The 16,760-nt window shown below is 36.1% G+C and overlaps 1 protein-coding gene across 15 annotated transcripts in view; it reads left to right on the top strand.

Annotated features, from left to right (window-relative positions):
- Positions 1–16,760, top strand: part of MMS22L (MMS22 like, DNA repair protein) — a 151,255-nt gene that overhangs the window by 24,172 nt on the left and 110,323 nt on the right. For all 15 annotated transcript variants that reach the window (XM_016956023.4, XM_518647.9, XM_016956024.4 and 12 more), the window contains 2 exons: positions 4,352–4,528; positions 12,408–12,470. In XM_016956023.4, the coding sequence (XP_016811512.3) occupies positions 4,352–4,528; positions 12,408–12,470 (240 nt within the window). The remainder of the gene's footprint in view (positions 1–4,351; positions 4,529–12,407; positions 12,471–16,760) is intronic.

Below are 16,760 nucleotides of genomic sequence, written 5' to 3'. Positions count from 1 at the left end.
TGCACAAATAAATACTGGAAAGACAAACTATTGAGATTGGTGGGTAAAAATGAAGATGGGTGGGTGAAAATGGAGTGGAAGGGTTTGATGTAATTATTTGGGTAGTTCTGACTTTAGAATCATGTTAATGTTCCACATGCCCTAAAATTAAATCAATCTGTATGAAAGGTGCACTCAATGGAATATAACAGAAACAACTGAACTTAAATGTATTTTAAATGAATAACACTCTTTGAGGGGATTGGCAATATTAACCCAGGTAACTTAAGAATGTACTATTTTGACACTATACTATAAGGCTAAAGACAATCATAAAGAATTGTAAATACTTAGGAGATTTGTTTTTTACATTGTTATTTGAGGATTAGCAATTTTAAATCTATTATATTTGTATTCTTGGCCTGGACAAATTAATAAATACATTGTGGGTAATTGGAGTCAGGTTTGTCTGTGTTGGGGAATTGAGTTACACATATGGAAAGAAGGAAAGCCAGCATGAAGCACATTATGTTGGATTAGAATTTGTTATAGTATGCAATACTTCTTTTTAATATATAGGACTATATATAAATGTATATGTGTGTGTGTGCATACCTCCATTTCCTACCTTTTTCACTGGGTGGGCTTACAAGCAATGATACTGAGTAACAATATACACATTGCAGCTATATCTTAGTTTCAAAATAACCATTCTGTAGTGAAAGGAAACGAGTCTTTGAACAAATGGCTGATTACAGGATGAAGCATGGAAAGTAAACATGAGCCTGAAACATCTTGTACCAGAAACTAAGGAAGTGCTCAAAAAATGATGAGTACATGTCAGAAGGACATGAGAGTCAGCATTAAGGTCTATAGGCTAAAATAGCTTTATTTTACCTCACTTTTTAAAGATATTAATAGGTAAAGAATTTTAGGTTGACAAATACTGTTTTGATACAATAAGGATATCATCCCACTGGCCTCCATTGCTGTTGAGCTACAAAATAGTAAGGGATTGTAATCTGTTCACTAGGAATCTGTGAGTCCCTACTGATATAAACAAATTGGGAAAAGGGAAGCTCTTCCTAATAGATGTAGAGTCATGATGGAATTAGAAAATCACCATTTGACAACCTCCATGGTAATTGTTTCAGGCAAGAATCCTCAATGGATGCTTAAAGTAGTGGACAAAACTGATGAAAAACAGCACATTTACATAGTTTGCTAAGATCTTTACATAATATTTATCAATTATAAAAGGGAAAATAATAACTTTATAGTACAGAAAATGTGGCAGGTACTACCTTAACCAAGCAATCAAAGTTAACTAGTAATAGGACAGATTGATATCATGTACCATCAATATGATGCCTTGAAAGAACAAAAATAGACCAGGTGTGGTGGCTCATGCCTGTAACCCCAGCACTTTGGGAGTCCTAGGTGAGAGGATTGCTTGAGTCCAGGAGTTCAAGACTGGGCAACATAGAGACGTAATCTTTACAAAAAATAAACAAGATTACCTATGTGTGGTGGTGGCATGCCTGTGGTCCCAGCTACTTGGGAGGCTGAGGTGGGATGATCACTTGAGCCCAGAATTTTGCACCAGTGCCCTGTAGCCTGGGCAACAGAGTGAGACCTTCTCCCCCCACAAAAAAGAATAAAATGTGTAATGTCAGACAAACCTGAAAAACTGGTATACTCTAAAAATATCAAGGTTATGAGTGGTGTAGTCTGAGGAACGCTTAAAGATTAAAGTAAGCTGAAGAAACATTAAATGATGTGATAGCTAAATGCATCTTATGATTGCTGCATAATGGTATAGTAGGCTAATTTTGAATAAGATCTGTTATGCGTAATATAACAAAAGATGGAAAACATGAAAGAGTGGTTAAGAGACATTAAGAATAGAGAGGATGTCTGATATACTTCTAACTATAGTTAAAAAGGAAGTGGAACAACAAAAATATTTGAAGAAAAAATGACTTGAAAATTTTCAAATGTTAGTGAAAGCTAATCAGATAAATTCAGTGCACCCACATAGGGTAAATAAAAAGAAAAAACACACCCAGATAACATCACAGTGGAATCACAGAAGACCAAAGACAAAGAGAAGAAATTTAAAGCATCTTACAGAAAAATGTGTTACTTTATTTTATTTATTTTTTTAAGAGAGAAGGTCTCACTGTGTCACCCAGTCTGGAGTGGTCACAGCTCACTGCAGCCTCAACCTGTTGAACTCAAGTGATCCTCCTGTCTCAGACTCCTTAGTAGCTGGGAGTACAAGCACATGCCACCACACCTGGCTAATTTATTTTTTGTAGAGACAGTGTCTCACTGGTCCGCCCAGGTTGGTCTCGAACACCTGACCTCAAGCAGTCCTTCTGCCTTGCCCTCCCAAAGTGCTATGATTACAGGTGTGAGCTGCCACAGCTGGCCAATATAGTACCACTAAAAGAGTGACAATTGGACAGCTGACTTTTCAACAACAATGGAGGCCAGTGGGAATGATATCCTTATTGTATCAAAACAATATTTGTCAACCTAAAATTCTTTACCTATTAATATCTTTAAAAAGTGAGGTAAAATAAAGCTATTTTCATTGAAGCAAAATTGAAGAGAATCCTGAAGGATATTTAGGCAGAAGAATGGTGATGCCAAAATGGGAATTCTGACATGTAGAAGGAATAAAGAGCAAAGAAAGTGGTACATGTTTTGTATAAATCAGTAATATAATTTTTTGGAATTAAAAAACGGCTAAAGCACATAGTAATAGTACCATCTAAAGTGAGTAGGACATAAATGAGCTAGTCTTTTAAGGTTCTTGTTTGCTCTAAGAGAAAGGTCTATGTTAATTTACCAAGACATTTGGATGTATACTGTTTATTTCTAAGATCATCACTGAAAGAAGAAAAGTAGACTTTTTAACTTCCAAGCAGGTAGAGGAGGAAAAAATTAGTATTCAACCCCAGAGAAGGAGGTGTTGATGGATACAGTAGGTATACAAATAGAAATATGGAATAAGATTGTAGATTTAAAACTAAATATATTAGTCATTATATTACCTGCAATGGTACTACTAAAAGCTCCATTTAAAAGACATATTGTCAGGATACATTCTAAAACAGAATATATCAAGGTTCAAAATTGATAGAAAAGATACAAGAAAGTGACGTATTAAACAAATATTGAAAAAATTTTGACTTTAAAACAAAAAAGCATTAAGTTGTTTTATAGTGATGAAAGGTTTACTTTATCAGGGATAAATTTAAATTTGCATGTGGCTAATAACATGGTGTTAACCGTAGCAATTTAAAATGGACAGATTTTCAAGGAGAAATACACATGCATAGAAATAATGAAATATATTTCTAAATAACTCATAAGTTAAAGAATAGATGATGGAAATTAGAAAATATTCTAAAGTAAATAACATTCTGTAAACTAAAGTTTTGGGACTACAGCTAAAAGTTATAATTAGAGGGAAATTTGTAACTGTATATGCAAATACAGGAAAAAAGAAAGATTGCAAATGAACTAATAATTTATCTCAAGATGTTAGCAATAAGCCCTTCATAGTAAATCCAAAGGAGGTAAAAGGAATGAAATTATAAAAATAACAAAAAATTATGAAATTAAAACAATGAAAAGGATAAAATGAGCAAAAGTTGGTTCCTCAAATTGATACCTAAAATTGGCCAATGTTACTTACGATGGTTACAAAAATACTCAATACTAGAAATATAAAAAGGAACATGACTTCAGTTTCTGTATACATTAGAAAGGTTAAGAGATACTGTCGACAACTTTATGTCTAATAACTTGAACATTTACATGAAATACCTAGAAAAACCTAAAACTCACTAAATGTTCTGCAATAGTAGATTGAATAAATGTTTTATCATATAGTCATATACTGGAATATTGCAATAAGCTATGGCAGTTTTCATTAATATAGATGAGTTCATCAGAAACGCAGCATTGACCAAAGAAGCAAGTTACAAAAGAATTAGAAACAAGCCGCTTGAGAATACAGACATGCATTTAAAAAAAACAAAATACAGATGAAGCCACACAATATATAATATAGGCTGGTATACCTGTGTGGCAAAACAAAAAAGCAAGGAAATGATTTATCATGAAAGTCAGCAAAATTGTTAACTACTGGATGGAGGAGGAAGATGTGGTGACCTGTAAGGTACTTCTAAAGTACTAGTTATGTTCTGATTCTTAACCTGGGTATTTTTATTATTTCAGTTTTATATATGTGTTTTGTCTTTTGTATATATGCTTCATTATAAAAATAGAGAAAAACCACGAAATCAAAGGTTATTGAAACTGTCTTAATGGAATCAAATTACTTCTGTTTCTATAGTCATTTTGGAACTGGTTGAATAAACTACTTAAAACACTGCTTGAAAAATCAAGTGACCAAAGAAGATCCTCTATGCCTGTAATCCAGTCCAGGGATCCATTAGGTTTTAGTTGGTGGATTATTACTCATGTAGCATCATTTTACAAGTTTGATCGCCATGGAGTACCAGATGAAATGGTAAGACTTCATTTTTTAAAAACTTTCTTATATTGTCAATTAATATGTAATTATTTGGACAAATTAGAAAATAAGTGAGCAGAAACAAGAAAAGTCAGACTACAATCACAGAGATAAATTATTTATGTATAATGTTTCTGTAAACATCTTGAAAAATTATAAAGTTTATGTTTTAATTGTTTAATTAAAAAAAATTACTTGTAGAAGATTTGGTATGTAGTCCTGGCCCTGCTACTGAACAATTGTGTGACCCTGAGCAAATTACTTAAACCTTTCTAGCTTTGTCTTCCGTTAACAAAAAATCATGGGATTGGATTGTCACAAAGATTCCTTCTAGTTTTAAAATCTATTATGATTGGCAAAGAAATTTCTCGAGGAATGAATTACTTATTTTTGTGAATAATTTAATAAAAGTACTTCAGAATAGCACTTCTTTAGTGAAGCTTTTTGCTAAGATAACTTATTAAACAACCATGAAGTTTGCTTCAAATACAAAGAGATTTTAACTAGTATATTAATTTCTCATTAGAAACATTTTTTACAGTGTTACTTAAAAACCCTATGAATAAAATCAGCTAACAGATGTTTACTTTGAAGCCCTATTTTTATACAATTTCTACCATATTCAGAAATTAATAGTATTGTATTATTGTATCAGCCTATCAGCTCCATAAAATAAGCATCTAGAATCGTGAAGCCAACTTGTCTATATTTTCAAAATTGCCATTTTTTATGGCAGTGGTTACCAAACCTGGCTGATCATTAGACTTGTGAGTTTTAAAAAATCCAGGTATCTAGTCCAGCTGCAGTGGCTCATGCCTATAATCCCAGCACTTGGGAAGGCCAAGGCGGGTGGATCACTTGAGATCAGGAGTTTGACATCAGCCTGGCCAATGTGGTGAAACCCTGTCTTTACTAAAAATACAGAAATTAGCAGGGCATGGTGACGCACACCTGTAGTCCCAGGTACTTGGGAGACGGAGACAGGAGAATTGCTTGAACCCGGAGACGGAGTTTGCGGTGAGCCGAGATCACACCACTGCACTCCAGCCTGGGCAACAGAGTGAGACACCATCCAAAAAAAAAAAAAAAAAAAAATCCAGATACCTAGATCTTAACTCTGGAGATCCTGATTTGGAGTTTGGAAATCCTGATTTTTAAAAAGTTCCTTGGTTCTCATCCTCTACGAGGTATGGGAGCCATTGCTTTATGAAACATATTCTTTAATAGGCTTGATAGATTTTCCTCTTTGGAATATTGGATAGACCCAGCTTTAAGAAGTCATCCATGGAATCTGAGGGTTAGTTAGTATTAATATAGCATCATAGAAATGGAAAGGGTCTCAAAAAGTCCTCTAAATAATCCCCGTAATAATAAAAGGTCCTGTAGGAGATCCCAGAATATAGTGAAATAGTCAGAAATTGCTCTGAGAAGTTCACACACGGCCCAGTATCAGTGTATTTGAGTATTCTACCAATTTATTGAGAAAAGTCAATGAACTTCTCACAGAAAAGAATTGTATGTTTTTTGTTTGTATCCATGATTATTTACCATGCTAATACAGAGTAAATAATAAATTTTAGCAATTGCCATTATTACTATAGTAGTGCTTTTATTAAGTGTTTTTGTGGAGTTAATGTGATTTCACATCTTTTAATTATTAGAATATTAGAACTATATCAAAGGAACTAAGAAAATTTACCTGTAATTCTAAGGTCGTAATATAAGCATTTGCATTTTTCTTCCTCTCCAACTTTAGTTCCTCCAAGTATATATTTCTCATTTTAATCAGTGTAAGTAAGTATGGCAATTAGTTAAGTGTTTCTGAGTTTCTGTTGTGTATTTGCATAATATTAGGTGCCTATCAGAGAATACACATGAAATAGATTGTACTACTTTTTTGAGATGGAGTCCCACTCTGTCACCCAGGCTGGAGTGTAGTGGTGTGATCTCGGCTTACTGCAAACTCTGCCTCACGGGTTCAGGTGATTCTCCTGCCTCAGCCTCCCGAGTAGCTGGGATTACAGGTACACACCACCACGCCCAGCTAATTTTTGTATTTTTAGTAGAGATGGGGTTTCACCATGTTGGCCAGGCTGGTTTCGAACTCCTGACCTCGGTTAATCTGCCTACCTCGGTTAATCTGCCTGCCGCGGCCTCCCAAAAGTGCTGGGATTACAGGTGTGAGCCACCGCACCCTGCCAGATTGTACTACTTCTTGCTTCAAGGAACATGCTTTTAGGTTATTAAAAACTTGTTGGAACTGTATTAACACTTTTTTGAGTGTGTAGTATATTTTAATATTAGTTGATATTGACCCCGCCAGATATTCTCAGTGTGGTAGGCAATCTAGTCACATTAGGATATATCGTTGCCATTGCTATTGTAATATGGAATTGCAGTGATATAACCACCTATGGTTGCAGTGCTGAAGTCACTCTTCTATTTCTTTTTTTTTTTTTGAGATGGAGTCTCGCTCTGTCGCCCAGGCTGGAGTGCAGTGGCGCAGTCTTGGCTTACTGCAAGCTCCGCCTCCTGGGTTCATGCCATTCTCCTGCCTCTGCCTCCTGAGTAGTTGGGACTACAGGTGCCCGCCACCACGCCTGGCTAATTTTTTGTATTTTTCATAGAAATGGGGTTTCACTGTGTTAGACAGGATAGTCTTGATCTTCTGACCTCGTGATCCGCCCGCTTCGGCCTCTCAAAGTGCTGGGATTACAGGCGTGAGCCACCGTGCCTAGCCCTACTCTTCTATTTCATACAGAGAACTCCAGAGGAGATTATTGCTTTTATTAGCTCTGAATCAAGATAGTAAATGAATTGTCTGTGTTTAAAATAGCTTAACTTGTGTCTTTTAATATTTGTCAGCAGTTCCTGATTTTCTTTTGCCACGATTTAAAAAAATCACATATTTTACGTAGAAGGTTTTAAAAGAAAAGGCTGTGATAATTAATAGAAAAAGGATATGATAAAAATGATGAGGATGTGTAATATATATGTGTATATGCACATGTAAAATAAACTTTGCCTTTATATATGAGTCCTCAAAGAGTTTATTTCTGGATTTCCTAAAGGTTTTTAAAGAAAAGCTCTCTAGTTAATAATAGTTTTCATTAGGGGTAAAATATGTGCTGCATTTGCAACATATTTAGTATTTCACAGTGACTGTATTATCTCAGTGAAGTATTTTAAAGTAGGTGAGAGGGTAATATATTCATTTTACAGGTAAAGAAATTGAGATACACAGTGGTTAAATATCACCCTATTTTATCTCTTAGATAAACTTGATATTTGATTTCTCCTAAGGATTGCCTCTTACGAATAGATCTTTGGTAGGGTAACCATGTGTTCCATTTTGCCAGGTACAGACAGTCCCACTTTATACCTTATTATCTATTTATTCTAATTGGTTAATTTTTCCTTTTATCCTCAAAGTGTTTCAGCTTAATTGACAAATCAGAAAGTCATTCTAATCCATGAACATAAAGGCATATTGACGTATTGTTTCTGAGAGATTATATAAGTTGTTAGTTTGGGTCTGGAATCTGTTTAGAATTTTGAAAATTTTTTTTTCTCCTTATGATATATTAACATAAGCAACTACAATAGAGAAAATGGTTGTGCAGTAAGCATGCTTTATTCTACTAACAAGTAATCTGGAGTGAGAGATGATATGAAGTAATAATGGCTAGTCATGTGTTCTTCACCAGAGAAATATCTATAATCTTGTGGCAGTGTGGCGATGTTTCAGTTTTTAAACATGAACTGCTTTGCCCTGAAGGTTAGTGTGAAATCTTTACATTTTAAATAGGTTTAAAATGTAAACCTATAGTGGATTTAAATCACAAAGCTATAATGGATTTAACTCACAAAGCTAGCCAATTTCTTAGTGTAGGCCTATAAGAAAAATCTGGTATCTTACTTTTTATATTAGAGTCATTAGATTTTCTTACGTTTCTGTTTAATGCTTTTCTCTCAGACAAGATGAAAGTGGGTTACTCTCTCACGATTCTAGTAATCTATTTTAAAACCAAATACAGTTTAAAGAGGAAAATTACTTCTGGGCATTGCAAGGGGTCAGTTTTAACAGTGTTTTCTGTACGCAGAACATAATGCAATTAGTCAGGCTAGCTGATGCTCGTCTTTGAAACATCTGAAATAGTAACCAGATAAAAGTGTGAAATGTAACCTTAAAATGAGAGTTGCACCAGACTACCTAGTCTGCTGGAAGTGGAGGGTGGAGAATCTGTTCTACATATCTGGTAGAGATCCTACCTATACTAACGTTTAAATGGGTATCTTAGTTTTAATGCTGAAATAAGAAATATAAAATGTAGCCTCAAATTGATGACATCCTACCTGCTTTCTATCAGCAGATTTAACTTGGTATGTAGGAAAAAAAATGCTGTAGCTGCCCAAAGTGAAATTTTATTGTGGAAGAAAAATCTGTATCTCTTTGATACATATTCTCTTACCCTTGATTTGGGTATGACATAGTTGTCATTCTTTTCTTTGAATTACAGTCTATTTTTGTTTTAGATTATAGCCACAAAACTGATTTATATAGTTGAAATTCTTTGGGTGAGAATTACAGTTTTTCTGTAATTCTTGTGATTCAAATGCTTTGATAACACAGAATGATTGAAATATACTCAACACTATCCAGTTATAAAGCTAAAACTTAAATTATATCAACCCTGTCATGGCCCTTCTCACTTGGCACTGGAGGTGACATTTTCTTAATAAAGAATGATACAAAAATGAATTGCTGAAATCTGAGGGAAGGCATGTTAAGTAAAAAAAAAAAAAAAAAAAAAAAAAAAAAAAAAATTGGTTACTGGTACATGTTATAATAGAAGAAATACAGGCTTTGGTGCCAGATAACCTTGGATTTGAATTCATTCTTTGACTTGTACATACATGACCTTTCTGAGACTTAATTATGTTTTCTGTGAAATGGGGAAATTTTTTTGAGGAAGTACTATGTTAAGAACGTAACACAGTAGACATACAGTATTGATAGAAGAAAATGAGCTTTTTTTGAGAGAGACTTTTAGGGCCAACTACCAAGTTTCAGGGGACAGTCCCTAAAACTGTCTTTACTTCTGACACCAATTGCAAGCTCAGGGTTCCCAAAACGACCTTAGGTTTCATAATTTGTTAGGACTCACAGAACTCACTGAAAGCTATTATTTTGTTTTCTTAAAGGGGAAGGATATAAATTAACATCAGCCAAGGGAAGAAGGGCATAGGCCAGAGTCCAGAAGTACCAAATGTGGAACTTCTATTGTTTTCTCTTAATGGAGTCAGGCCACGTTCTTCTCCTGGCATCAGTGTGTGACAGCGTGCAGGGAGTGTTGCAAAACGGGTGCCCACTCAAGCCTCAGTGTTCGTAATTTTTATGGGAGTTCCATTATGTAGGGGTGGACTACTGAATTGCTCACGTGGCTGATTTCAGTTTCCAAGTCAACTGACTCAAAGCCCCCAGCCTGAGACTATTGTTGCTCTTTTGGGTGTGACCAGGCCCTAAGCTAAGACTATGTGGGTGTGTCCAGCCTTCACTCTCTATCACATAGTTAGATTATCCAGTATGACCATAGGACCCTAGTCAAACAAAGATGCTACTATCAGGCATAACATTCCCAGGGCCCAGGGATGACCTCCAGGAAGCTATGGGCAAAGGTCAGATCTTTTTTTTTTTTTTGAGACAAAGTCTCCCTCTGTTGCCCAGACTGGAGTGCAATGGCGCGATCTCTGCTCACTGCAACCTCTGCCTCCTGGGTTCAAGCGATTCTCCTGCCTCAGCCTCCCGAGTAGCTGAGATTACAGGCACGCACCACCACACCCTCCTAATTTTTGTACTTTAGTAGAGACGGGGTTTCACCATGTTGGCCAGGCTGGTCTTGAACTCCTGACCTCAAGTGATCCGCCTGCTTCGGCCTCCCAAAGTGCTGGGATTACAGGAGTGAGCCCAGCAGGCCAGATCTTTTCTTTGGGCAAGGCCAAATTCTTTACTCCACATTTTCTCCCAATAAATGTTTTTTTGCCTTCATTTTATTTGTGTATGTCAAAAAGTCAACAATTTTGCTAAAAATAACTAAATCATTGTATTAGTAATCTATTGCTGTGTCACAAAAGTATCAGCTTAAAACAAACATTTATTATCTCACACTCTCAATTTCTGAGAATCAGGCATTCAGGAGAAGCTTAGCTGGGTGGTTCTAGCTCAGGGTCTCTCATGAGGTTGCAGTGAAGCTATCAGCCAGGGCTTCAGTATCTGAAGATTTAACTGGAACTGCAGAATTTGCTTTCAGCTTTACTTTAGTTGGCACAGTGCTTCAGTTTCTCATCATATGTGCTGTTCACAATATAGCTGTTTCCAGATCAAGTTAACAGATCAGAGTGTCATAAAGATGGAAGCTTCAGTGTCTTGTAACCTATTCTTGGAGGTGACATACTATCACTTATATTGGTATTGGTAGTCTGTTAGTGACCAACCCTAGTACAGTGTGAGAGGGAATTGTAGAAAGCATAAATTCCAGGAGACAAGGGTCATTGGGGGACATCTTAGAGGCTGACTACCATACTCACTGTGCTGTTTATTAAGAAAATATTGATTTAGTGATTTACTGTATTTAGCATTTTACATGAATATTGCCTAGCCATTTAAAATCATGAGTATTCATTATGCTTTAACACTTTATTGATCATTTGAGTTCATGCCTCTGAACATCTTATTCTTTATAACAGGGATAAGAAGGGTATGATGAAGGTCTTTCTTTTACTTTTTAAGGCCTCAGGTTTTGCTTTTTGAGGTCTTATGATTACTTTTTTTTTTTTTCTGAGACGAGGTCTTGTTCTGTCACCCAGGCTAGAGCGCAGTGGCATGATCTCGGCTCACTGCAACCTACACCTCCCGGGTTCACACCATTCTCCTGCCTCAGCCTCCCGAGTAGCTGGGATTACAGGCACCCGCCACCATGCCCGGCTAATTTTTGTATTTTTAGTAGAGACGGGGTTTCACCATGTTGGCCAGGCTGGTTTCCAACTCGTGATCCACCTGCCTTGGCCTCCCAAAGTGCTGGGATTATAGGTGTGAGCCATCGCTCCTGGCCATGATTACTTTTTATACCTTTTTTTTCCCTTCCACATTAGAAGCTGGTTATTACTTGCTTATTCTTTAAAATGCTTTCTTTGCTTTTGGTTTTGTCCAGTATCCACATATCCAGAACTTTAGGAACTGAATATTAAGTGAACTGAGTATCCTGTGAGAATGTCTTCCAGGCTTTCCTTTTGGAAATGTGGAATTGTTTTAAGTGCCTACCTAGCCTTTGTGAAAGTCCTTTTTAGCTTTCTTCCTTATGGAAATCATTCTAGATAGTCGAGGTTGTCAATTTATTTTCTGTATAAAATTTTTAGTTACTTTGTTTACTAAAGTAGATGGTCTCAGGTTTGTTATTCATAAAATGAAGGAAAAAGCTCTAGTGATTAAAGTGGAAAATAGGGATGATTACTCAGCATAAAAAAAAAAAACCAAACACCAAAAATACATGTGGCTATATAATGGTTTTTTTTTTTTCCTGTTGGATTTTGTATCTGAAAGCAGAAATTAAATATTTGGTAGAATATTTATAATCTTACTGAAGCACCACTGTTACAACTCCTGATATGGTTTGTATTGGATTGGAATAGTTGTACATTTTTTTCTGCCAAGTTTGTTAACTCTTTACCAAAGGAATATTAGAAATTCAAGAAATCACATTGATGCTGAATGATAGAGGAAAATGTACTGCACACTTAATTTGCTATACCCTAATTTTAAATATAGGCATAATCAAGAGCAATAATTTTGATGCACTACTATTTTCCCCCTTTCTAGAGAAAAGTGGAATCAAATTGGAACTTTGTAGAAGAACTGCTGAAAAAGTCCATCAGTGTTCAGGTATGCAATTAAAGTAAGACAGTTTGTGGATTTTGCTTAATTTTTATGTTACAAATTTTATTTTTAAAACCAAGCAAGCTGTTAAAATGATTCAGATAACAAATAACTTTCATGCTTTGAAGGGTTAACTCACAGTAGTTTCTTTTAGTGATGATTCTTTAAAGATTTTTAACACTAAGTTGTCAGTGAAAGGACAATAATATCCTAGTTGATGACTTTGACAAAATGTATTCAAAATAAGTGGTAGATGCTTCAGAACTGTATGCCATTCCTTGACTGTATGATATCAAACTAGGTGACACAATGAGGGAGACAGTCATTGGCATTGAAAATTCAGCTATATCCTCATCACAGCAGGAAGGTGACTTGCCTTGCTGAGCAATTTGTCTTACAGGCTTGAATCATATTCTAACTGATAAGGTCCTAGTTTCTGAGCATTCATTTCATACCTTATCATTTTTCTTTCTGCAGAGCTGTTAATGTAGTGCTTCATGGCCTAGAGGTCAGACTTGACCTCCTTTTAAAATAGTTTTAAACATGCTGTTCATCACATTTTTAAACATATTGTATGGAAGCCCTGTAAAGTTTTGTAATATGTTATCATTTTTGTAAGAGTTTATGGAGAATTATAATAAATAATATTTTGGAATTTGGGAAATATTTTTCTTTTAAGAAATAAAGATTATTTAAAACTTGAGGAGGAATAAAAAATATTGTAGTATAATATTGCTTTATACGTGTGTGTGTGTGTGTGTGTGTGTGTGTGTGTGTGTGTCTGTAATAGCTATGTCTTTGGAAAACATTTTAATTGCTTGAAATTTTCTTTTACCCATTATCTGCATTAACTCTTACTTTTTTAGGAAACATAAAGGCATTTAGTTATAATATGAATCACATAATTATGAACTAAAAATTTTAGCTTAGAATGCCAAAGAATTCTGCATACATAAATTGGATCAGAAACAAATCTATTATCTTTTTATAATCTTTCCCATAATCCCTGTAAAAGGTTTTGTTTATTGTATTTTGTCCTATATCATATTCATTGGTCGTCCTCATTTTTTTTGAGAACATATTGATTTAGTAACTTAAAAAGTTTTTTATGTATATTTTTTATTTCAGAATGAAGGGAATTACTAAAAAGTGGTTGTGAAATAAGATGCATATTACAGTGGCCATTGTCATTTGTATCAGTTACTAATTCAGTCTTAATGCTTTAACCAAATCCAAAGAATTTCAGTAAAGTCTGGATAACATTATTATTCTGTTGGGAGTTACTGAATCTGAGTCAGTAACTAGGGGTTTAATTTTCAATTAGGTTGTAACTGCTTGTGTTCTTTAAATTTCTTTCTCATTGACCCATGTTTCTGTTGTATTTAATAATTTTTAAACTTCCTTTCAGCTCTAACAGTGTATGAATTTATGGTTTTGCACTCAGCTGGTTTTAAGTTACAGAATATTTCTTAGGAAGCTTTAAAGGTTTATATGGATAAATATATATATTATATATATTTACATAGATCTCAGCCCTGCACACCAGAGGCCTGGATATAAATTCAGCTCTGTTGGCTGTTGAGGGAGCATAGCGGGAGTGAGACTGACCTTGCTGGCTGCATGGGAGCTGGGTGAGGCCTGCCACTGCCAGCTTTCCCCCACTTCTCTGCAGACCTTTATGAAGCAGCAGAGGCAGCCATAATTCCCCTTCGAACATAATTTCGTAGCCCTGAGAACTGCCCCCGCCCATACCCACTCCACAGTGGTCGCATCAAGCCCTGCCCAAGGAGAGTCTGAGCTCAGACATGCCTAACCATTCCCCCATCTTATGGTTTGTATTAGGGTTCTCTAGAGGGACAGAACTAATATATGTGGGAGTTTATTAAGGAGTATTAACTCACATGATCACAAGGTCCTACAATTGGCCACCTGCAAGCTGAGGAGCAAGGAATCCAGTCCAGGTCTCAAAGCTGAAGAACTTGGTGTCCAATGTTTGAGAGCAGGAAGCATCCAGCACGGGAGAAAAATGTAGGATGCGAGACTAAGCCAGTCGAGTCTTTTCATGTTCTTCTGCCTCCTCTCTATTCTGGCGGAGCTGACAGCTGATTAGATTGTGCCCACTTAGATTAAGGGTGGGTCTGCTTTTCCCAGCCCACTGACTCAAATGTTAATCTGCTTTGGCAGCACCCTCACAGACACACCCAGGATCAATACTGCATTCTTCAATCCAATCAAGTTGACACTCAGTATTAACTATCAACAGTCTTTCTCTACCCACCTGGTAGCCGAAGATAGAAAACATAAACTCATGGGAGCTCCATGGCCCCATCCATCACCTGAGAAACCTGAATACTTATGCAGGTGATTTCAGGTCAAGTTTATGTCCCCCCTGTAGTACCACAGCTGATGCCCTCTTGAAACTGCCACCTCCTGGCTGGAGGCCAACCAACTCAAGCCATTACGGCAACTCATAACAGAACAACCCTGCACCAGGGAAGGAGAAAACAACATCTAATTTCATTACCTGTAACATCCTGTTTAACCAGAGGTCCTGAGTCTGTCCACATGACAACTTCACTGCTAGCATAACCAGCATTCAAGAAAACCAATGTACTAAACAAAACTGCAACCAAGGATCCTCACAGAGTCCATTTCACTCCCCTGCTACCTCCACCAGAGCAGGTGGTGGTATCCACGGCTGAGAGACCTGAAGATAGATCACATCACAGGACTCTTTGCAGACACCCCCCACCCCAGTACCAGCCCAGACCCCAGTAACTCTGCTGGGTGGCTAGGCCCAGAAGAGCAATAACAATCACTGCAGTCTGGCTCTCAGGAAGGGGGAGAACACCACATCAAGGGATCACCCTGCAGTACAAAAGAACATTAGTCCTTGGATCTCAGATCTTTCCTCTGGATATGGTCTATCCAAATGAGAAGGACCCAGAAAAACAATTCTGGTAATAGGACAAAACAAGGTTCTTTATCACCCCCACAAGATCACACTAGCTCACCAGCCATTAATCCAAACCAAGAAGAAATCTCTGAATTACTAGAAAAAGAGTTCTAAAGGTCGATTCTTACGTTAATTAAGGAGGCAACAGAGAAATGTGAAAACCAGATTAAGGAAATTTAAAAAATAATAACAGATATGCATGAAAAGATCTCCAGAGAAATATATATCATAAATAAAAAACAATCACAACTCTGGAAATGAAAGACACATTTAGAGAAATGCAAAATGCACTGAGAAGTTTCAACAATAGAATCAAACAAGTAGAAGAAAGAGCATCAGAGCTTGAAGACAAGGTTTTCAAATTAATCCAATCCGATAAAGACAAAGAAAAAAGAATTTTTTAAAAAAATGAACAAAACCTCCAAGAATATTGGGATTATGTTAAGTGACCAAACCTAAGAATAATTGGTGTTCCTGAAGAAGAAGAAGAGAAATCTAAAAGTTTGGAAAACTTATTTGAGGGAATCATCTAGGAAAACTGCACTGGCATTGCTAGAGATCTAGACATCCAAATACAAGAAGCTCAAAGAACACCTGGGAAACATCACAAAAAAGATAATCACCTTAGGCACATAGTCATCAGGTTACCTAAAGTGAAGACAAAGCAAAGAATCTTAAGAGCTGTGAGGCAGAAAGCATCAGGTAACCTACAAAGGAAAACCTATCAAATTAACAGCAGCTATTTTAGCGGAATACAAGCTAGAAGGGATTTGGGTCCTATCTTTGGCATCCTTAAACAAAATTATCATCCAAGAATGTTGTATCCAGTGAAACTAAGCTTCATAAATGAAGGAAAGATATAAAGTATTTTTCAGATAAACAAATGCTAAGATAATTTGTCACTACCAAGCCAGCACTATAAGAACTGCTGAAAGGAGACCTAAATCTTGAACCTCAAAATATACCAAACAAACCTCTTTAAAGCATAAATCTCACAGGGCCTATCAAACAATAACACAATGAAAAAAGGCATTCAGGCAACAACTACCACAGTGAATAGAATAGTACCTTACATCTCAATACTAACATTGTATGTAAATGACCTAAATGTGTCACTTAAAAGATATAGAAGGGCAGAATGGATAAAAATTCACCAACCAAGTATCTGCTGTCTCCAAGAGACTTAACACATAAGGACTCACATAACTTAAGGTAATGGGGTGGAAAAAGATAGTCCATTCAAATGGACCCCAAAAGTGAGCAGAAGTGGCTATTCTTGTATCAGACAAAACAGATTTTAAAGCAACAACAGTTTGAAAAGACAGAGGGACATTATGTAA

Source organism: Pan troglodytes, chromosome 5, assembly GCF_028858775.2.
Source record: "Pan troglodytes isolate AG18354 chromosome 5, NHGRI_mPanTro3-v2.0_pri, whole genome shotgun sequence".
Taxonomy (NCBI): domain Eukaryota; kingdom Metazoa; phylum Chordata; class Mammalia; order Primates; family Hominidae; genus Pan; species Pan troglodytes.
The sequence above is the reverse complement of the archived record's forward strand: the minus strand, read 5'-3'. Positions and strand labels throughout refer to the sequence as shown.